At 44.3% G+C, this 23524-nt stretch overlaps 1 protein-coding gene and 1 pseudogene across 2 annotated transcripts; both read left to right on the top strand.

Moving 5' to 3' along the window:
- Nucleotides 1–10: 10 nt before the first annotated feature.
- On the top strand, nucleotides 11–9438 carry LOC137755548 (large ribosomal subunit protein eL15-like; annotated as a pseudogene).
- Nucleotides 9438–22203, top strand: ANKRD40 (ankyrin repeat domain 40). Of its 2 annotated transcripts, none has more exons than XM_068530721.1 (5): nucleotides 9438–9578; nucleotides 14797–14945; nucleotides 15290–15775; nucleotides 18961–19142; nucleotides 19747–22203. In XM_068530721.1, exons 1-5 carry the CDS (start codon nucleotides 9445–9447, stop codon nucleotides 19891–19893), a joined length of 1098 nt encoding a protein of 365 aa, XP_068386822.1. In that variant the 5' UTR covers nucleotides 9438–9444; the 3' UTR covers nucleotides 19894–22203. The 2 variants fall into 2 exon arrangements, with proteins under 2 accessions (XP_068386822.1, XP_068386823.1); XM_068530722.1 differs by having other exon boundaries at nucleotides 18961–19133.
- The last annotated feature ends 1321 nt before the right edge of the window (nucleotides 22204–23524 follow it).

Genomic DNA, 23524 nt, shown 5'->3' on the forward strand with positions numbered 1-23524 from the left:
CCTTCCCAACATGCCGTGCGCGCGCGTGCGCCCACGAGGACACGCCCAGGCCTGGGAGGCGAGGGCGGGCCGCTTCCGACGGCCCGCGGGCGGGGCCTGCCGAGGCCTGAACTCCGCCCTTGGTGGGCGGCACCGCCTCATTCCGCGCCAAGCGAAACCGTAGGCTACTGAGCGTGGTAACGCGTGCTGCTTCCTTTCGTAGGCTCCGTTAGTCCCGCGCTCTTTCACGGAAGTAGAAACATACGTCTTGAAGCTTTAACACCGCTCCGAAATGGAGAAAAGGGTAGCGTATCCTTTTGTACCACGCGGTGCTCTCGGTGCCATCTTGCAGTGGAGGAAACTGAAGATCAGCGCTCGTTCCGTGTCCTGACTCCTTTCTCCTAGTCTCTGCGCTTGCCGCCTCTTCTCCCTGACTTGGTCCTCCCACCCCGACTCCCCTGATTCACAAGGTGGAAAATCAAGGCAGGAGGAGATAAGGCGGTTTCTTTCTACGCGGAGTATGGGGAGGAGTTTGCCTCCCAGTCTGGAATTTTTTTAAATTATTGATTCATTTACTGAACAAATATCTGAGTACTTATCATGTACCAGATACACTCTTGAAGCTAAGTTCTGAACCTTTCAGACACGGTCTTTGCTCCCACAGACCTTGAGGATTAGTGAGAGAGACAGTCACTAAATAAATAAATATATCAATATAAATTGTAATAAGTACTCTAGCACCTTTAACTGTACGGACTCTAAAGACAGATCGCCCGGGTTGGTAATCCCAGCTCTGCCATTCTGCCTTCCTTTCCCCATCTGTAAAATGGGGCTTATAGTAATAATGGTCCCCTAAACACATAAGATGTTGCTGTGAAGATAACACAGGTAAGGCATGTAGAACAGGCCCAACACATTTTAAGTTTAATCATTAGCTATTATGATAATGAGGAGGAGAAAGTAGGGTTCTGTCAAAGAGTAAGAGGGGTCTCTCCGTGGAAATGACCTAAGGCCTAAAAGATGAGGGCTCTCCAGCCAAGCAAAGTGGACAGAAAAGAATTCAAAGCAGAGAGAGAGCAGCATATACCAAGGTCATTTCATTATATGATACGATGTTCATCATTATTTTAAATAAACCTAAAACTGTCAGGATACTCATTAAGTGGCCTGAAGATGGCAAACATTTGAGAGATGCTGCTTTAAAGGGGTAGAGAAGGAACCATAGGATACTGTGAAAGGGAATCCAAAGATGTAAGAGGAAAGTCTGGAGAGTATAGAGTCAGGGAAGATCAAACAAACAAACAAACAAACAAAGATAGAGAAACTGTTTCAACAAGGTGAAAGTGGGCTTCCCTGGTGGCACACTGGTTAAGAATCCACCTGCCAATGCAGGGGACATGGGTTCGAGCCCTGGTCCAGGAAGATCCTACATGCTGCGGAGCAACTAAGCCTGTGCGCCACAACTACTGAGCCTGTGCTCTAGAGCCCGCGAGCCGCAGCTACTGAGCCCACGCGCCACAACTACTGAAGCCCACGCGCCACAACTACTGAAGCCCACGCGCCACAACTACTGAAGCCCACGCGCCTAGAGCCCGTGCTCCGCAACAGGAGAAGCCACCTACTCACCGCAAATGGAGGAAGCCCGCACACAGTAACGAACACCCAATGCAGCCAAAGATAAATAAATATTTTTTTAAAAAAGGTGGAAGTAACCAACATTGTAGAAAACTGCTGAAGGTCTGGCATGAGAAGACTGAAAAGGATCCACTGGATCCGCAGTTGGAAGTCAGACTGAAATGGATTGAAGAATGAAGGAAAAATGAGGGAGTAGAATGGCAGGTGGACAACTCATTTTAAGAAGTGAATTAGCGAGATAGGGGAAGAACTGAAAGGAGGTATGGGTCCAGGGAGGCTTTTTTAAGATGGGAAATTAGAATATGTTTAGTGTTGGAGAAGGTAGAAGATAAAAGAAGAGAATAGCTAAAGTTCCAAATTCTTAAGAAGGGAAGGTGATGGTTTAGGCTCCAGGGCATATTGGCCTTTCCTAGAAAAAAGGACCTTTTCTCCACTGAAACAAGAGAAGAAAAAAGATAGAAATCAGTTTGTAGATGCAGCAGTGAGATGAGGGAGTTTTCAGCTGATGGTTGCTGTTTTCTCAATGAAGCATTTTTTGAAGGTTCACCACTGCCACGACCACCAAAAAGGAAAAAAAAAAGAAGTACATATCTTGAACTACAAACAGGACTTATAAAACCTGAGTGCAAAGTTACAGTTTCTGTTCACTAAAACTTTTTTTTTTTTTTTGCATACATCACGCAGCTTGCAGGATCTTAGTTCTCTGACCAAGGATTGAACCCAGGCCACGGCAGTGAAAGCGCCGAGTCCTTACCACTGGACCACCAGGGAATTCCCTAAAACTTTTTAATCTAATTCCCTCATTCATTCCACAAACTTTAATGGCGCATGTACTTTGTGCCAGGAACTGGGTTAGTGGCCGGGAACACAGATAGATGTATACAACCTGGTTCTCAGGGAGCTCCTGAGCCATGGAAGACAAAAATGTAACAATAACTTGAAATGAAGTAAAAGGAAAATACTGTCCTTTGGATCTCAGAGGCAAGAGCTCCTACCCAGTCCCACGCTAGGCTCTTTATGGCTCTCTTTTTCATAGATTCTGAGGCCAGCCACAGTTCAGTGTGTATTACCACTGCAGATAATGAATTCATTCATTTATCCTTTTCATTAATTCAACCAGTGCCAGCATCATCTGCTGGGCATCAGGGATTCAGACATAAAAGTAGTGTTTTGTTTTTTTGGCCGTGCCCCCGGGGGTATGTGGGATCTTAGTTCCCTGACCAGGGGATCAAACCCGTGCCCCCTGCGGTGGAAGCTCAGAGTCCTAACCACTGGATGGCCAGGGAATTCCCAAAAGTAGCCTTTATGAACAAATCACAATGCCCAGTTTACAGATAACTTTTATAGATTATATGAGTTGGTTATTTTCTGATGCTGAGATGGAAAACAACCTTATCAGTCAGTGGTCTCCAGACCCCGTTCCATGTATGTTACTAATGCAAAGTGTCATGGACTGAACTGTGTGCCCCACCACGCACACACACAAATTCATATGTTCAAATTCTCAGAATCCACGGTAGGATCTCACAATGTAATTACATTTGGAAATAGAGCCTTTAAAGAGGTAATAAATTTAAAATGGGCCCCAATACAATCTGACCGGTATCCTTATAAGAAGAGGAAATTTGGAAACGCCAGGCAGGCACACAGGGGAAAGGCCATGTGAGGACACACTGAGAAGGCAGCCATCCGCAAGCCAAGGAGAGAGGCCTCAGGAGAAACCAAACCTACTGACACCTTGATCTTGGACTTTTAGCCTCCAGAACTGTGAGAGAATAAATTTCTGTTGTTTAAAGCCACAAATCTGTGGTACTTTGTATGGCAGCTCTGGTGAACAAATATAGAAATGAAGCCACAGTTACTACTGCTTCCCAGCCTTCAGCGTGGCCCCCATGACTCCATCCTCCATCTGCTTTGCTGCCTCCGTCATCTTTCTAAATGTAAATCCAGTTGTGTCTCTTCCCTGCTCAAAACCCCTCAATGGTTCCCCATCTAAAATTTAAACACCACAAGGCCATCCATGATTGGACCTGCTTCTCCAGCTTTTTGCTACTGCTCCCCCCACACCTTGAACACCCCTTCTTCCTATGACATCACACCACGTTACACTGCTCCAGACATGGAATGCTCTTTCCTCATCCCAGAAACGTCTACCCATCTTTCTCAGCTCACAGCCCAAGCATCACCAGCTCTGTAAAGCCAACCTGGACCCTCATTCTCTGCCTGCCACACACAACTCATCATCTCCTTTGTGCCACCATTTTACCTTGTACATTTTGGGGTTTGTCACACGATACTGCAAATATCAGTCTTTTTCTTTAAAATGAAAGTTCTCCCTTTCAGTCTGGTGGCAGCCATCAGTTTATCTCAAAGGTAAGCCAAAATAGGCACTTACGAGTACATCCAGGAGCTGTGGAGGAAGAAGCAGTCTGATGTAATGCGCTTTCTTCTCAAGGTGTGCTTTTGGCAGTACTGCCAGCTCTCTGCACTCCACAGGGCCCTCCACCCCACCCAGCCTGATAAAGCACGCAGACTGGGATACAAGGCCAAGCAAGGTTATGTCACATATCAGATTTCTGTGAGCCGTGCTGGCTGCAAATGCCCAGTTCCTAAGGGTGCCAGCTATGGCAAGCCTAATTATCATGGTGTTAAACGGCTAAAGTTTGCTTGAAACCTTCAGTCTATTGTGGAGGAGTGAGCTGGGTGCCACCATGTGGCTCTGAGTGTCCTGGATTCTCACTGGGTTGGTGAAAATTCTACACACAAATTCTTTGAGGTTATCCTCATTGATCCATTCCATAAATCTACCAGAAGAAATCCTGACACCTAGTGGATCACCAGTCCAGTCCACAAGTACAGGTAGATGTGAGGGCTGACACTGGCAGGTTGAAAGAGCTATAGCCTTGGAAAGGGCCACGAGTTACGCCACACCGCTGGTGGGTCTCACCATGCAGCTTGGAGATGGCACAGTACTCTCCAGCTCCACTGTTACTGCTAATATAAGTAATGTTTGTGGGCTTCCCTGGTGGCACAGTGCTTAAGAATCCGCCTGCCAATGCAAGGAACACGGGTTTCGATCCCTGGTCCGGGAAGATCCCACATGCCACGGAGCAACTAAGCCCATGTGCCACAGCTACTGAGTCTGCACTCTAGAGCCCGCGAGCCACAACTACTGAGCCCACGTGCCACAACTACTGAAGCCTGCGTGCCTAGAGCCCATGCTCCACAACAAGAGAAGCCACCGCAATGAGAAGCCCGCGCACCGCAACAAAGAGTAGCCCCTGCTCGCCTCAACCAGAGAAAAGCCCGCATTCAGCAACGAAGACCCAACACAACCAAAAATAAAATTAAAAAAAAAAAAAGTAATGTTTTTGAAATTCTTACCTAATAAACTAAGATATTCATGTCTAAAAAGTGTTTTTTAATTTGTCTGTTAAAACTAGTTGTCTACAGATTGTTTCATGAATGCGTTGTCAAATTATGAAAGCTAAAGTGCAATAATGTTTAAATACTATAAGTGATGGTATATCTTGTTTCTTATAAGAAAAATACTTTTGTCTTTGCTTTATCCTTTTAGGAAGTTTATACGTCAGTGTTTAAAATACTGTTTTGTACAATAGGTGTAAAATACATTCTGTAGAAGAGGAGTGCAGAAACTAGCCATGCACATGTTGGTGCGTGTGATGAAACCTACAGCTTTACTGGAGTGATGCAGTGCTCTGCTGGGTTACTCTCCAGTGGCTGTTTTATGGAGTTTGGCAAGGATAGACTTTTTTTTTTTTTAATTAATTAATTAATTTATTTTGGGCTGCGTTGGGTCTTCGTTGCTGCGCGTGGGCTTTCTCTAGTTGCGGCGAGCGGGGGCTACTCTTTGGTGCCGTGCGTGGGCTTCTCATTGCAGTGGCTTCTCTTGTTGCAGAGCACGGGCTCTAGCTGCGCGGGCTTCAGTAGTTGTGGCATGCCAGCTCTAGAGTGCAGGCTCAGTAGCTGTGGCACACAGGCTTAGTTGCTCGGCAGCATGTGGGATCTTCCTGGACCAGGGCTCAAACCTGTGTCCCCTGCATTGGCATGCAGATTCTTAACCACTGTGCCACCAGGAAAGCCCAAGGACAAATATTTAAAATTGGATTTTGCTTGGAAATGTGAAGGATGTCCTAATCCTCTGTCATGATCATATGCAGAAAAGTAATGAAAGTTGACTAGGGCCTACATTTTTAGATTTAATCTAATATTCCATATCTGTGACTGCTGCTTCCGAAAGGAGAAAAGTTTAAAAGAATGCCACCATTTTTAAGAGAATTGAATAAACATGTTGCAAGAGGATTCTCTTACAAAAGAAACAAATCCTGGTTAATCTAAACAAAATTGCCTTGGTCTCCACAGTACCACTGAAGTTCACTTAAAAGGCAGAGGCTCCTGACTCAATCCTCCCATGACTCCACGGGATCTGTAGAATACTGAATTTCATGCAAAATAGTAATGGTATTTATACTGGCATATACTGAAACTGATGGAAATTGAACATCAGGTAAATGAGAAGGGAATTATAAACCTTAAGGTTTGTAAGCTAGTAACACTAGGATTGGGAAATTGATGGTCATCAGATACCTTTCAAGTGTGGGAGGATAGAAAAAGTCAGCTTTGATCAAAATTGTAAATACTTTATCTGTAGTGCTAGTTTGTGACCATTTTACCTTTGGCTAAAAAATAAGGTTGCCTTTATTTAAAAGTAACATCATTGCTCAGTCTAACAAGTGTTAAAAGTCATCTTGGGTCAACCCAATTTATCCATTCCCATAAGGCTACTGAGAAAAGTCATGTAGTTGCTGTGAATACAAGTTCATGGTTTCCAATTTAACTACATTATTTTTTTCATTCCTGCTCAAACTACCCTCAAAATCCTTACCTTTCTACAAACTTCCAAGTCACCAATTATGCCTTCTTTAATATTCAGCATACCACCACATCTGTTTGCTTCCCATCTTCCAGTAGTCCAGGCTTTGTTTACCTGGGTGAATTTGAGTGTGTAGGAAATATGGAAGAGTAATTGCCCCAATTCTTTCAAATTCTGGTTTTGCTGACTTAATAGGTAGTTTAATTTTGAAATCGAATTGCTGGTTTCCTTGAACCAGTTTTTCTCCTATGCTCTTCAGGTCTTTTAAAAGGCTCACTTAGGGAATTCCCTGGTGCTCCAGTGGTTAGAGCTCTGCACTTCTACTGTGGGGGGCGGGGAGTGGGGGATGGCGGGGAGGCAGGCAGAGTTCAATCCCTGGTCAGGCAACTAAGATCTTGCAAGCTGGGTCTTGAGGCAAATCAATCAATCAATCAATCACTCACTCACTTAAATGATTTCCATAAAATAGGTAACAGGCTCACAAAACCTCTTGAGACCTGAATTCCTTTCCACTCAAAAAACAAACAAACAACAACAACAACAAAAGTTAAACCATACATTTTGTGTGTAAAGGTTGTTCAACTAAAGGAATAAATGTCTGTTAATTTTCTTTTTCTTTTTTCGGCTGCGCCACTCAGCTCGTGGGATCTTAGTTCCCTGCCCAGGGATCAAACCCGGGGCCCAACTGGCAGTGAAGGTGCCAAGTCCTAACCACTGGACCACCAGGGAATTCCCTAAATTTTTAAAAATAAAAAATAAATAAGGGACTTCCCTGGTGGTCCAGTGCGTAAGACTCCACAATCCCAATGCAGGGGGCCCAGGTTCGATCCCTGGTCGGGGAACTAGATCCCACATGCATGCCGCAACTAAGAGTTCGCATGCCACAACTAAAGATCCCGCATGCTGCAGTGAAGATCCCGTGTGCCGCAACTAAGATCCAGCGCAGCCAAATAAGTAAAAAAATTTTTTTAAATAAATTTATTTATTTTTGGCTGCATTGGGTCTTCGTTGCTGTGTGCAGGCTTTCTCTAGTTGCGGTGAGCGGGGGCTACTCTTTGTTGCGGTGCACGGGCTTCTCACTGCGGTGGCTTCTCTTGTCACGGAGCACGGGCTCTAGGCGCACAGGCTTCAGTAGTTGTGGCACGTGGGCTCAGTAGTTGTGGCTCGCGGGCTCTAGAGTGCAGACTCAGTAGCTGTGGCACATGGGCTTAGTTGCTCCATGGCATGTGGGATCTTCCCGGACCAGGGATCGAACCCGTGTCCCCAGCATTGGCAGGCAGATTCTTAACTGTGCCACCAGGGAAGTCCCTAAAATCCTTTTTAAGGAAGGGAAATTTGACAAATAAATCCTTACAAAGAGAACTCACAGATTTTGATCTGCAGTAACTACCAATTTTTTTGAACTGCTTTTTAAAAAAAGAGGCCACTACCTACTCCTCTGTCACACAAATTGTGCTAAAGGGCCCAATTCCAGTACTATGCACGTCAGCTTCAGATGGAGTATCATGCTGGATCTGAGAATTAAAGTTTAAATTGGGGGACAAATAAAAATGTAAGCTCAAGCAGAGTTCCAGTTCACCATAGGATCAATTTAAGTGTGCAGTCAGTTTATATTCAGTACCACCTGGTGTGCACTGTGTACTGTGTGAATGACTGTATCATAATAAACAGATTTGGGTTCTTCTTAAACAGTAGCAAGAAAAATGCTTGCTGTGCAAATCCTGGGCTGCCCCAAGGGAGGCAAATGAAAACCCCAGGCCTAAATTTGTCTCTTCCTATTTTATCTCCTCTCTGCGTTCAGACCTTTCTCTTTTTCACCCCAGGGTTATTCCTTAATCCTTCCGACCCCATCTGCAGTCTTCCATCCTGTGCCACATTGAAAGATGTCTCTCGGGCGCCTGGGCTCAGCAAAACAATACTTTTCTTTTTCTCCGGCTGGTTAGTAAAGCAGTGCCAGCCCAGGCTCTGAGCCTCGTTAGATTGATTAGGCAAAGAAGTCAGGCAGAATGCTGTTTATACTTTGCACCGTTCCTCTCCCCAGCTCCTGATATCAGAGACCCGGATAACTCCAAAGCCTCTTTGGTGTTCTCTTCTTTCTTTTTTCCTTACATGGCCTTCCCGGAGAGTAATTAATTAAGATTTAAAAGCAGTAATAAATCACATTTTATAGACTCTGAGCACAATATAAATATTTTTCCTGAAAGCCAATTTAGAAGAAATCTCTAAAATGAGATGAAAAACAACAGCAATTGAAATAAATAATCGAACCGAATAGTCCCAAGCACTGTCAAAAGAAGAACCGTGTACTCTATCTCTGCAATAATAGGCATATATTAGGATCGTTTTCAGCCCATTTCCCCATCCTGCTGGGCAAGAGTTGGTTCAGATAAGGAAAAAGAGCCAAACAAACCGGGGTGGGGGTGGGGTGGGGAACACTAATTATTTTTGATGCCTGGTAAACAGCCTGCGCCAGGGGATAAAGCTTTTCTGGCTCTCAAATACCCATTCTTCCCTTTCCTTGTGTCTGTCCTCCTCCCTGGAAGCTGCGGGTTAGGGAGTTCTAAAAATAGTCGGTGAATCACGGCAGATAATATTGTGCAGCTGTTACATAAACAGCCAGCCCGCGCGGGCGCCGAGGGTAGGAACGGAAAATATCTGGGTCAGGGTTGTCACTCCGAATAGGTTCCCCCGGAGCCGGCCTGCGGGAGGCGCGGCCGGGAGTAGGCCTGGGCCCACGGGCCGGGAGCAGCAGGGGAGTGGCGGGCGGCCCTCGGCGGGGTAGCAGAGGCAGCTGGCCGGGCGCGGGCGGCGGCGCGAGCTGGGTGGACGTGCTCCGCGCGGTCTCCGCATGGCGGGGAGCGGGCCGCGGCGGCGGCGGCGCTGACCGGCCGGGACTGGGCGGGCGGGCCGGGGCGGGGGCCTGGGGCTGAGGGAAGATGAGCGCTCTCCTGGAGCAGAAGGAGCAGCAGGAGAGGCTGCGGGAGGCCGCGGCCTTGGGGGACATTCGGGAGGTGCAGAAACTCGTGGAGAGCGGGGTGGATGTGAACTCCCAAAATGAGGTCAACGGCTGGTAAGTGGGGAGCGGGGGAGGCCTAGGGGCAGAGCATCCGGCCCGGGCGCGAGCTCGGCCTAGCGCTGCCCCCGACGCCCTCTAAGGCGTGGCCCGGCGCCCCGGGTCAACGAGGCTGTGCTCTCTGGAGGCCAGACCTGGCCCCCCTCTGCCTCGGGTAGTCAGCGGAGCGTCGTGTCCAAATCCCGGCCCACGTGGTCCTGCCCCGGCAGCGCCCACCCGAACCCTGGCGCCCGCCGTTCCCCCCACCCCACCCCTAACGTGGCCGGAACGATGCTGGCTACGACTCTCACCCTAATTTGGAGCTCACCCCAGTTCGAGTCTGGAATTACTATGAAGAATACGTCTGTGCAGAGCAAAAAGCATAAGCAACTGAGCAAATGTGGATCTTATAAACTAGCACGATTTCTTTTCCCAAGACTAGGAAAAAAAAAATCACTTGCATCCCTCTTCTGCTTCTCTGTTGTCTCACTGCAGCAGTGATTTGCTACTACCTACAGCTGCCTGTTGCAGGAAGACCCATTCATTTATCCTATAGTGTTTGCTTTGTTTTCTTACAACAGTTTCAAATATGGGACTTCAGATGCCTGCATGCAGTTGAGTCCTTTCCAACTAAATAAGGAATCTCATTTTAAGATGTGCTGGTGGTCAAGTTTTAAGTTACTGAATGTGGTATTATTCTGCTCTCTTCACATTTAAATTTTAATTTTTTATTTGATCCAGGTTATGCTTAACCAGCCTATTTTGCTAGCTGAGAGTTAAAGTGAGTTTGCAAATGTTTTTTTTTTAAGGTGGAATGATACAGTTTGAAACTAAAAGGGACATTGGAGATGGGTTCAACTCCAGGGAATAACCTGCCCGAGGTCACACAACTATTAATATAAAAGCCAGGACCGGAGTCAGTTTCCTGACTTCCTCACAAATCTATCTACCAACTTACCCTAAGGAAAACAACCTGGGTAGCTGTCCAGAAAGCCAGGAAACAGTAGAAACTGCTTTTTTGTTTTGTTTAAAAGTGTTTGCAAACTAGCTTGCTTTTCTCTGTGTGTGCCATTTCTAGTATTGCTATGTGGTTCACAAGCTGTGAATCATTGTTTTGGCACTGGGAGGCAGTGTTGTGTAGAAGAATGAGCCTGGTCTTTCCTGCAGGTTCTTCTCCATTCCTGCTTGGATATACAACCTTGCCCGAGTCACTTCATTTTCCAGTTATTTCAGAAGAGTGTTGTGAGCATTTAAGGAGATGCAGCATTATATAAGTAGCTAACATTTATTGAGCTTGCTCTGTAGTGCAAACAAGCTTCCAAGTGCTTTACGTGTATTATCTCATTCACAACTACTCAGGGACATAGCTATTGTTATTCTCTCCATTTTGTAGGTGAGGATACTGAAGCCCAGAAAGATTAAGTAATTTTCCCAAGGTCACAGAGTTTACAGTAACTGATGGAGCTGGGAAACAAACCCAGCATCTGCCTCCAAACCATACTTCCTCTTTTTTTTATTTTGGCCGCACCCAACGGCATGTGGGATCTTAGTTCCCCAACCAGGGATCGAACCCGCACCCCCTGCAGTGGAAATATGGAGCCTTAACCACCGGACCACCAGGGAAGCCCCCAAACCATACTTTCTTAACCACATAGTAGGTGCTCAGTGAATGTAAGTTGGTTGAACTATGAAGAGGCTTTCATAGATTTAATTGGGGGAAGATGTCTAATAGGACTTCAAATTCAGCATGTCCAGGGTTGAGTTCCTGGTCTCCCTCGTACCCCTAATTGTCCCCAGCCTGCTCCTGAGTCCTCATCTCAGCATCTGAGGTGCACAGGCCAGAATCTTTGGTGCCCTCCTTGCCTCTGTCTTTCCCTCACACCCCACATCCAGTCAAGCTGCTAATCCTGCCAGCTCCACTGGCAGCGGTGTAGTTAGAATCTGACCATTTCTCACTAGCTCTACCACTACACCTCTGGTGCAAAGCCACCATCATTCCATCACTTGGATTAATGCAGTAGCCTCCTAACTAGTCCTTCTACCCTACATCTTTTCTCAGCACAGCAGCCAGAGGGATCCTGACTTGAAACATAAGTCAGATAATTTCATTCTACTCAAAACCCTTTAATGGCTCCCATCTCACACTGAGTAAAAGCCCACAGGGTCCTACAGTTTCGACTCCTTGTCCCTGCATCCTCTGTCTTTACCTCTAAGCCTCACCTCCGGCTTTACCCCCTTGCCCCCTTCATTCTGCTCTCCTGGCCTCCTTGCTTTTCCTGAAAACACCAGGCACAATGTTGATTTAAGGCCTTTGTGTTTTCTCTTCCCGTCATTTAAAATGCTTTTGTTCCCTCACCTCCTTCAGGTCTTAGCTTAGATGTCGCCTTAGTGAGTCTTTCCTTGACCCTCAATTTAAAATTGAGCCATGCCCCTTCCCTGTCTCTGGCATTTCCTAATCCCTTTTCTTTCTTTATTGTCCTTATAATACAATCTCTGTGTACCATAGTGTTTTGCTTATTTGCTGACTGCCTCAGTTTTCTCATCTGTAAAGTGGGAGAATGTTGATAATAGTACGTAACTCATGGGTTGTTTAGAGGATTAAATGAATTAATATATGTAAAGCTTTTAGAACAGTGTTCAGTATGTAAAACATTATGTCTGTGTTAACTATTTTTTCTTTTTTAACTATTATTTTTTTATTAAGCAGTGTGCTGGGTAATGGGATATAAAGGTTACCCTCAAAAAACATAGTCAGTAGCATAGAAAAGCAGAATGGTTACTGCTTTCAATTCTTAGCTGCTCAGTAACCACAATTTCTGCACAAATGAAATTTGTGCCTCTGGTCTGAAATACTTCCCAGCACTGAAAGGATGCCCAGTGCCTCTGGTCTGAAATACTTCCCAGCACTGATAGGCTATTCTGACTGCAAATTTAAAGCTTAAAGAGTTCAAGTTCAAAGATACAGCTCCCACATCAATTGTAATTCAAGTGTCATGCATACCCCTTTGCTTTAAGGAACAAGTATAATAGCTCATGAAGAAGTTGAAAATATTGCCTGGCTACAGTGCCTGTGAGTTCTGGCCACCCAGAGCCGCACAGGTCTGGACTATAAATGATGATCACTCAGGGTACAGGGCTGTGGGGGACGTGCTATGTTGACTTAACTCCACTTTACATGGTGATGCTTTAGCTAGTTGGTTTGTCCCCAAGTGTCTCAGATCCACTGGCAGTATATTTCTTCCTTCACTCTCAAGCTTGTCATGAACAAGTGATTTACTACTAGCAAGTGAGCACTTTACTTCCAAAAGGGAACATTTTTCTCATCATGCTCCATTCATTTTTGAGTGCTTGCTTATCATTATAATTATTCATTTTCAGACTTTCAAGACATCCACACACAAACACACTCTCAGCTGTAGTTTGCCCAGAATCAAGGATATATGGGATCCTTCTACTCCGAGTAATGCCCACCTTGTCCTTGGTTCACTCATTCAGCAAATATTAATTAAGTACCCGTATATTCAAGCAGATACTTCCTTACCTTCACACAGAGCTTATATTTTAGAAGTCCATATCAAGACTCTTACCTTATTTTCCCCAAATTGGCATTTTCTTCATCATAGAGTACCTTTTAAAGACATCTGGATAATCTAATTCTAATGAGTAATAGCTTGGAATGTCAAATATCACTCTGAAACATCAGTGGAGTTGCTCCCAGCCAGCCAGACAAGCTGGCTTTCTGTAAGTCATAAATATTAAGGTGCCCAGGGCAAATCAGCTTTTTCCTGGAACCAAATGAACTTTCTAGATAGTTATATTTCTCAGGTGGGTGACCTACTCCTCACTATTGAACATATGTTCTATTCTTTACCATATTTATATTCGTCTATAAGCTCTGAAGATATTTATCTCAGTTCAATTAGAGAGTTGGTGAATGAGGACATTTCAAAACAGAGGGGAGGGGGCTTCCCTGGTGGCGCAGTGGTTGAGAGTCTGCCTGCCAATGCAGGGGACACGGGTTTGAGCCCTGGTCTGGGAAGAGCCCACATGCCGCGGAGCAACTAGGCCTGTGAGCCACAACTACTGAGCCTGCGTGTCTGGAGCCTGTGCTCCGCAACAAGAGAGGCCGCGATAGTGAGAGGCCCACGCACCGCGATGAAGACTGGCCCCCACTTGCCGCAACTAGAGAAAGCCCTCGCACAGAAACGAAGACCAACACAGCCATAAATAAATAAACAAATAAATAAAAAATTAAAAAAAAAAAACAGAGGGGAGAAAAATAATTTCCTTCCATAATAACATTCAGCTTTGGCAACTGGGGATGAATTTAGTAGCTCTATTAAGTTGGAGTATTGGCTAGCATGTTAATTATATTTCTGTGCAGTGTTAAGATAATAGCTCTTTAGAGTGTGCATAATCCCTTCCTATGCGTACAATAGTAAATAATTAGTTTTACTTAAATGAGTCTAATACTTCAGAAGAGTTCTCAAAAATTTTGACTGTTGATGTACATTTTTCAAGTGCTTTAGGAATTAAAGTACGTGTGCGTGCCTTAAACACAAGGCACTGCACACGTACTTTAATTCCTAAAGCACTTGAAAAATGTAGCCTTCTGGAGAGAACTAGAGAAGTGAACTCTTAAAAATGGGAATTTGGAAATCCTTTTTGTGTGTGTGTGAAGGAGAGAAAAGGAAAGAGGAAAAGAGTAACTGAGATTCAGACAGGGATCTGCTGTAGTAATAATTTTAGCGGCAGAGCAAGCTGCAGATGAGTGATAGTTAGTAGCCTGATAATATTTAATCTTCAAGTGACATTTGGTACATATGAAGCAAGTTTCCATAGTCTCTTAAAAGGAATATGGCCATGTAAAAATATATTTTAAAGAGACTGGTACAATCTAATGAGCGACACTGATAGAGTTAACACACAGGATATCAGTAGAGTTATCTAGCCAGCCAGGCAGCCAGCCTTCTGAAAGCCATTGAAATAAAGCTCCTAGGATAAATTAGCTTTTCCCAAGGGCCAGAAATGAAACTGAAAAATAAATTTTAAGCATATTAAATATTTCGATCATCTGCTTTCTGAAAAGAGAAGTTAAGATTACCAGCCTGATTTTCTGGTTCTAGCTGAACTCTAACACGCTTGTATATATTTATTTACTGGTGTGTAGAATTTGAAATCCCAAATCACCTCTCCACTTTTTAAATCACTCTTTTTTTTCTTTTCTTTGCCATAGGACCTGTTTACACTGGGCATGTAAACGCAATCATGGTCAAGTGGTTTCTTACTTGTTAAAATCAGGAGCTGACAAAGAGATTCTTACCACAAAGGGAGAAATGCCAGTCCAATTAACATCAAGGAGAGAAATTAGGAAGATTATGGGAGGTGAGTCTGTGTTTTGAGGCAACTTTTGATTTTGTCAACCTAATTTAAGACTTATGGTATTATTGTATATATTCTTGAGGCCAAACAGCCAGTCTGTTTCTAAAAACAAGATAGTCTTAACTGTGCCAAGATAATTATTCCATATTGTTTCTGGAAAGGTAGGCATTATAAAGTTTTGGTTTTTATCTGTAAACTTTAAGGTGATAAAAATGGTAACGCTAAACGTGCAGTAAACACTGATCAAAATATTTGTTGTATACCAAAGGACACTAGCTTTCACAAGATACTCTACTTTGTAATTTTTAAAGGGCTATGTACGTGTTCTGTGTTTCCGTCTTTTTAAGTGGAAGATGATGATGATGACCATGACGACCTTCCCCAGCTGAAGAAGGAGTCAGAGCTGCCCTTTGTTCCGAACTATTTGGCCAACCCAGCCTTCCCTTTCATCTATACCCCTGGGTCGGAGGATTCAGCCCAGCTGCAGAATGGGGGCCCCTCCACACCTCCTGCATCACCCCCTGCAGATGGCTCGCCTCCATTGCTGCCCCCTGGGGAACCTCCCCTGCTTGGGGCCTTTCCACGGGACCACACCTCTTTGGCACTGGTTCAGAATGGGGATGTGTCTGCCCCACCTGCCATACTCAGAACACCAGAAAGCACAAAACCGGGTCCTGTTTGTCAGCCACCGGTGAGTCAGAGTCGCTCCCTGTTCTCTTCTGTCCCGTCCAAGCCACCAATGTCTCTGGAGCCTCAAAACGGGACGTATGCAGGACCAGCGCCAGCATTCCAGCCATTTTTCTTCACCGGAGCATTTCCATTTAATATGCAAGGTAACCTCTCATCAGCAGACAGCCTCTGCAACAGGGCAGGTGGTGTCCAGAGGTCTAGTGCTTTACTTCCTGGTTTTCTGAGGAGTGGGGGTGGGATTTATTTATTTTGCGTATGATTACAAAGTTACAGGAAAGATGCAAGACTAGTATAAGGAACTCTTTTTACTCAGATTTACAAGTTATCTTTTGCCCTTTTACCCTGAACTACTTAAGTGTGTTTTTCCTAAGAACAAGGATAGTCTCTTACATAATCACCGTATAATGACCAGATTTAGAAAATATAACCTTGACATAATACTATTCTCTAACCCATAGTTTATATTTAAATTTTGTCAGCTGTCTCAGCAATGCCCTTTGTAGCTATCTTCACTCCTTCCATCCACTCCGCCTCCCAGGATCAACCGTTGCATTTGGCTATCATGTTGTTATAGTCTCCTTTAATCTGGAGTATTTCCTCAGCCTTTAGCTATCATTTTAGACCTCAGAGTTTTGAAGAGTCCAGACCAGTTATTTTGTAGAATATGATTTCCTTTCATTTTTTTCTCTATTTATTAGGTGGTATTCTACTATAAAGAAGGGCTTTCCCTTCTCCTCCATTTATATCAGTATGAACTCACTGATTCTTATTTTATTTATTGGGTTATAATCCATTAGTATCATTATTTTGATGTTCAAATTATGCCAGATTTATCCAGAGGGAGCCCCTTGGAGCTTGTTCTTGTGTCTCTTTGACATGCCCATCATTCTTGGAGCACTTCCTTACTTTGTGGTACAGCAAGATGTTTCAGGCTCCCTAGTATAACTTTCCCCGCCCCAGCCTTGGAATCAGCTCTCTCTCCAAGGAGCCCTGGTTGTTTTCGGTGGAGAACGGTATTCAGAAGCCAGAATGTGAACACTGGGTGTGCTCGCTGCTGCTGGCATCATTTCTTCTAGGCTCACCCAGAGGACAGAGTTAGAAAGGAAAGAAAAAAGCAAGCAAACAATAAAGAGCAATTGAATGATAAAAGGAAAGATTCACCAGGAAGATATAAACTAAACATGTATGTACCTAGTAACATAACTTCAGAGCATTCTAAGTTCTCATTTAATTGTTACAACAAACTCATAAACTGGGTATTATTATTCACATTTAATTTAATTTATTTATTTATTTTGGCCTCCCTGCACAACTTGCAGAATCTTAGTTCCCCAACCAGGGATTGAACCTGGGCCCTGGCAGTGAAAACGACGAGTCCTAACCACTGGACCGCCAGGGAATTCCCATTATGTACATTTTATTTATTTATTTTTTTAAGATTTTTCTTCTTGGCTGCCCCGCGCAGCATGTGGGATCTTAGTTCCCCGACCAGGGATTGAACCTGTGCCCCTTGCATTGGAAGCATGGAGTCTTAAGCACTGGACCGCCAGGGAAGTCCCTATGTACATTTTAGAAGTGGAGAAACTTAAATGCAAAGAGATAGGTAATTTACCCAGTATCACATATCTAGTACATGATAGAGCGGGGTTATATACCCATTTGTACCACAGTCATTCAAGGTTCAAAAGGTCACAAAAAGTAGAGTTGAAAGCAGCTCCCACAATTTATGACAAAAGCAACAAACTCTCCATTGATATTTTAGATCAGCGATCCCCAACCTTTTTGGCACCAGGGACTGGTTTTGTGGAAGACAGTTTTTTCTACAGACTGGTGCGGGGAGGGGGAGAATGGTTCAGGTGGTAATTCGAGCAATGGGGAGCCCCAGACAAGCTTTGCTGGCTTGCTGCTCACCTCCTGCTGTGCAGCCCCGTTCCTACTGGTCCGCGGCCGGGGGTTGGGGACCCCTGTTTTAGATGAAAAGTAGAAAATGAACATATGCTTCCTGGATATCAAGCTGCATGCTGACCTGAGAGGATTAGTGAAGTTAAAAAAAAGAAAAAAAAGGCAAGCAAACACAAATATATGTACTTTTTTCTGTATTTCTATATCTATTTAATCTAGATCTTTTAAAAAATATTAAAAACTGTAAATTAATCCTAATACCTCCAATTCCAGTCTAACACCACAGGGTATAGTCTAGCCTTACCTTTCTTTTTCCATATCAGTAACTCCCTCACTTTCTGTTTTTGAGGACCTGTTACTATTGTTGTTGATAACAGTGGCCCATGGGTGGCATGAGGGATTCATATATAAGGAGCAAAGCAGAACCACTAAATGCACATGGGTGCATGGCTTGGGCCATCATGGCAGCCAGGCTCAGAAATTAGGAGCAGACTGCTTAGATCCCAGAGCCACGAATAATGGTATTTGTTTACTCTCAAAGCCAAGGTTCCTCCCTTATTAAGGTATACTGAATTCAAATCATAGTCAGACTTTAATTTTTATTAGTAGCTTATCTTTTTGCTCTTGTACTGTCTTTATTGCAAGGATTTTCATATCTCATAAATATCTTTAGATCCACAATTGTTAAATCTTTTTTTGTTTGTTTGTTTGTTTGTTTGTTTATTTTTGGCTGTGTTGGGTCTTCGTTTCTGTGCGAGGGCCTTCTCTAGTTGCGGCGAGCGGGGGCCACTCTTCATCACAGTGCGCGGGCCTCTCACTGTCGCGGCCTCTCTTGTTGCGGAGCACAAGCTCCAGACGCGCAGGCTCAGTAGTTGTGGCTCACGGGCTTAGTTGCTCCACGGCATGTGGGATCTTCCCAGACCAGGGCTCAAACCCGTGTCTCCTGCATTGGCAGGCAGATTCTCAACCACTGCGCCACCAGGGAAGCCCCACAATTGTTAAATCTTTATAGAGTAATTCTTGTACCATTATCTTTCCCGTGCCTTCTTTTCACCTCGCTTCCCCTTACCCTGCTTATGTGTAGTTTGATACCCAACCCATTCTCAAGCCTTTACCTGCTTAGCTCCAGCGGCAGAAGTAAATTGTCCTTCTGTACAGCTGGGATGGTTGTCTGCCGTCTCCCCCTGCCGCCCCTTTACTTTGTGAACCACAGTCTTAGCTATAGGGAGGACAATGCAACTGCACCAGCAGAGCCAGAACTGGGCCTGAGCAAACCATGCTGATTGTGCTTAGTTTTCTCATTGGGTGGCACAGGCCTTCAGCACAGGGCATGATTAAGGGTAACCATCTTCTGGAAAAGATCTTAAATTACATCTGGTTACTATGCCAGAATCATTCATTAACATTTCTCCCCCCTTTTCCCTAGAGCTGGTACTCAAGGTGAGGATTCAGAACCCATCTCTTCGAGAAAATGATTTCATTGAAATTGAACTGGACCGACAGGAGCTCACCTACCAAGAATTGCTCAGAGTGAGTTGCTGTGAGCTGGGTGTTAATCCTGATCAAGTGGAGAAGATCAGAAAGTTACCCAATACTCTGGTAAGAAAGGTAAGAAAGGTCCGTTAAGTGGTTGCTTTTTCCATTTGGAAAATACCCAGCTTCCTCCTTGGGTATATGAGTCATAGTTGAAGAAACGAGAAGAGAATAGAAAAAGAGCAAAGGGTGTTTTTCCATTGAGCTTTCTTTCCTCTACTGGGCCTATAGAGACATTGGCATTTCTGAAAGTGGTAGGTTACCAGAGAGAATGTTCTGAATTACCATTCACAGGTACCTATTTTTGGTTGTTTCTCTTTAGTGATCTGTAAGGATTACCTTAGTGCACTATCAGATGTGCCTTGTGTTTTATAACATAAGAACCAGTCTAAATTATAGTGCAAATCTACATAGATACATGTGTGGTCCTCCCAACATCTCTGGGTTCCCTGAATGTCAGGCTTCTGGCTTCTCGGGGCCCCTGAGGAAAACATCCCTGCACTGCCTCTCCCTTCAAGGTGTGCTTATCTTGTAGCAACTGCTGTTAAGGCCTTCTACCGCTCCAACCCAGTTCACGCTCCTGGGGAATTTCCTGCACTATCACTGGTATCAACACAGCACACCAAACACATAGAGACAAGCGGCTCCTCTTAATCTGTTTAACCTATTTTTGTTTTAGGACAAAGATGTTGCTCGACTCCAAGATTTCCAAGAGCTGGAACTTGTTCTAATGATAAGTGAAAATAATTTTCTGTTCAGAAATGCTGCATCCACACTGACTGAAAGGCCTTGCTACAACAGGAGAGCTTCAAAACTGACTTACTAATGCAGCAGGGACTTTTATCACTGAGTACTGTGACAGTGTGCATTACCTCTGGGCCAAGGACAAGCCATTGATCTAAATGCCTTGGATGCCCCGGAGGGCCCCTGGTGCCACTGCATCAGATACACTAACATCGTTCTGCCAAGGTAGGAAGCCCCTGACCCCGAGCAGCGGTGCCACTCTTCCGAGCCTCTTGGTGCACAATAAACCTATTGCTTGAAGCTGTGAACAGCTGAGAAGTGGCCTGGAGAGGCAGAAGCCGACGGGTCTATATCCAATGTGTTTTTTGTGCAGAATGTAAGAGAGTTGTCTAACAGAAGCTGAGAGAGAGCAGAGCCTATTTCTAGCTAGTCCTGTTGACAGTGCACCCGAAGGGCCGGGAAGCGCTTCTCTTGGTGTTGCATGTTCACGACTCTCCAGAAACGTGAACTGACTAGAGAGGAAAACTGGGGAAAGCACAGGTACTGGACATAGGAATTTTGGTGTGACTTGTGGCTGTGAGGTTTCACATAACATATTTATAAATGTTACTCAGGTTAAAATTATTTAAGAATACAGTTACCTAATTGTAAATATGCTGTTAACCAAAAGAGCTTCCCCTCCCTGACTTTTTCCGTTGTAAACACTCTTGACTGCTTCTGTCTCTAGATTGCCATTGCCTAGACAGTCATCTCTGCATTAACGCCCCTTTGTGGTCACTAGAGGGCTCTCTGACGCCTTCTAAAAGAGCAACAGCTTTTTTTTTTTTTTTTTTTTGCTTTTTTTTTTTAACTGAAGCGATCCCTGTCTTCGTGTTTCTGTTTAATTGCACCGAAAGAGAAGAGCACAAACATTGCCAGTCCATGTTCTCCACTTTCATTTTCCACTACAAATGAAAAGCAATTTTCCAGACTGAATCTGTTGCTATTTTAAAGGTTATTGTGGGAAACTGAGCTAAAAGGAGTTAGCATCTTTATTTTTGTATCAAAGATAAAGATTATTTTGAAACTATTGGGATTTTTACACAGCTCTGAAATCTGTTGCTTTTGTAAACAAGTTGTTTGATCTTGGGCATCCTTCACAACCACCACCAACCCACTTAACAAAGTCAGTTGTGAGTCTACCAGGCTTTGTTCTCAAAACAAACAAATACCTGATTAAACTCTTGAGCATGGCATAAGAATTTTTCTAAAGAATGCATTTAAGGATTCTTTTCCTTCCCTTCAGTGTCATTAATGTTAAAAAGAAAAGCTACTGTCTTGTTGAAATAAACAGCTTAACTTTAGAAACAAGAATGAGCACACTTAGACAAACAGGAGAGCAGGGGTTTGAAGCCAGCTGTTGAAGAACATCCCTGCTGTCTTAAGAAGCTTTCCCCCCATAGTGCCTATAGTTTCCAAAGAAACTTAACTTCCTAACTGTGTTAATTTTATTGGAACACTACAGATTGAGAGAGAACGTGCAGAAGGTGTCAGTGGAAGAGAATGTTGTGCTAAGATAATGGCCTCCTGCTGCTGCTGAAATGCTGAGCTGGGGTTGAGGTGTTTTCAAGGCCAATGTGGAGTCACTCTGTTTGGTGACTTAATTGTATTACAGCAATTACCGATGGTGAGTTACTCACCCTTGTGCAGTGTTTGCCTAACAAACAGAGTAAAGGTTATTTATTACTCACTTTCTCTGAAGTACTTTAAAGAAGAAACTTCCCTTGTGTTTCAACCAGTCAGAAGATAGTCTGTCCAGACAAACTAACCCTTTTTTTCCCTTACCTTCGAAAAAAGTTACAATTTACTGATACAGTTAAGGCTAGTTTTATCCTGGAATAAATAAATTCAGTATTAATTCATGTCTAAATCATTGGGGTTAATACTCTTCCAGCCATCCAGATCAATTAGAAATTCTTGGAAGCAGTTGAAGCCCCTGGCTGGGAGGTGGCCTACAGAGGAGTAGCTCCAGGGCATTTCCGGGGCTTAGAAACGGAGGCCAAGGGAGTCTCAAGTGAGAGATGGGCCCTGCCCTGCTCTCTCTTCTCCCTTATAAAGTCCTCTGTGGTCAACTGACTCTTGCGTATGGCAGTGAATTAGACTGCACAGTTGCTGGTAGGTGAGTTTAAAGTCTTAATCTATGCATTCAGAGAAATATTTTTATATGCTTTGTGTAATTTATAACAAGGATTTTTTTTTAGCTTTGTTAACTGTGAATTCGCCCCTCCTCCTCCACTGCATATTTAAAGCATGTGCTCACACTGTGTGTAAACATTCACTGAAGATTTTTCTCTTCGTGAACTGCTGACTGTTCAAGCATAACAAGTATTATTAAAATTAAATATTAACTGACTGAACCCACATTCTTTAATTTTGGCCTCCTAAACAGCACTATACTTCTAATAATACAGGGTTCAAATTGTTGGACGGTTCCAGGGAGAAAACCCTCTGGAGGGACTGGTCCCCACCTGAGCCTCCTCCATCCTGCTTCTGTAGTGGCGTGCACGCCTGTCAGTGGCACCGGAGACAGATATTTTGTGCGGTGTCTTCCTTTCAGTTCACAGCAGTCAGCTTCATTTCCCCAGAGTAGCTGAGCCAGCTAGATGGAGGTCATCCTCTGTTAACCACATTTTTTGATTATCCTATTTACTTTACACAACTGAGCCTCTCCTTTGGGCTGTCAGCACCTGTCAGGGCCTCAATGAGCTCAGAGGCAAACTCCCAAGACAGGAGAGGAAATACAGCCTTACACCTTCAGATCTTTAGCTGAGAATGATGCCGAATGAATCTACATTTCTGTTGGTTTGGGGCAGCTAGAGCCTCACAAGCCAGACGTCAAGCCAAATCGGCCTGATAAATCGGGGAGCATAGCAGAGACCTTTTCTTAGCTCCAAGGAGAGGCAGAATAATTTGGGCATTTGTGCTTTCATACTTGCTTTATCACAAGGGTGGAAGTCTTCTTCTATACACTCATAAACATCCTGGGCAGAAACAGCCTGACAAAAAAAATGTGATTAACCTTTAACAAATAGTCCTGCAGCACAGGCTGGCCCGATGCATATAGAAAAATCAGATCAAAGGAGCCATCTCCACACCTACTGCAAACCATTTAGGGTGGAGGAAAAAAAAAAAAAGCCATCACCCACAACCAGTCACATTATACCAAGAGTAAAGTTTGAAGAAATGAGAGTCAGAGGAGACCAGAAAACTTAGTAAGGTAACAAAGAGAAGAGATCCCTTCCAAATAGAAGGCCATGTGCCAGGTAAATTCTGACCTGCAGAAAAATAAACACTTCATTGGCTTGCTCAAAAAAAGCAAACTTAATCACCCCCTCATCTCATTTACCAGCCTGGGACTGTCAGGATAGGGGGCAGCCTCTGGCTGCTCTGTGCTCCAACATTCAACTTCAGCCAGAGTGAGGAAGATGAATGGCTTGGAGATCTCACTGGTGATGGGGACCTGTCCGGAACAGACTGTTAAAGGGGCAAGGAAATAAAGCACCATGCATTTCTCATCCCCTAGAGCAGCGGTCCCCAACCTTTTTGGCACCAGGGACTGGTTTCATGGAAGACAATTTTTCTGTGGAGGGGGTGGGGGGGAGCGGGCTCAGGGGATGGTTCAGGCGGTAATGCAAGTGACGGGGAGCGATGGAGAGCAGCAGATGAAGCTTTGC

Source organism: Eschrichtius robustus, chromosome 20, assembly GCF_028021215.1.
Source record: "Eschrichtius robustus isolate mEscRob2 chromosome 20, mEscRob2.pri, whole genome shotgun sequence".
Lineage (NCBI taxonomy): Eukaryota > Metazoa > Chordata > Mammalia > Artiodactyla > Eschrichtiidae > Eschrichtius > Eschrichtius robustus.

Excerpts from the sequence above, each read along its gene's own strand:
- ANKRD40 (XM_068530721.1), top strand. The coding sequence starts at position 9,445 with ATGAGCGCTCTCCTGGAGCAGAAGGAGCAGCAGGAGAGGCTGCGGGAG. Across the intron at positions 14,946-15,289 it reads AATTAGGAAGATTATGGGAG|TGGAAGATGATGATGATGAC; the intron begins GTGAGTCTGTGT and ends CGTCTTTTTAAG. Across the intron at positions 19,143-19,746 it reads CCAATACTCTGGTAAGAAAG|GACAAAGATGTTGCTCGACT; the intron begins GTAAGAAAGGTC and ends TTTTTGTTTTAG.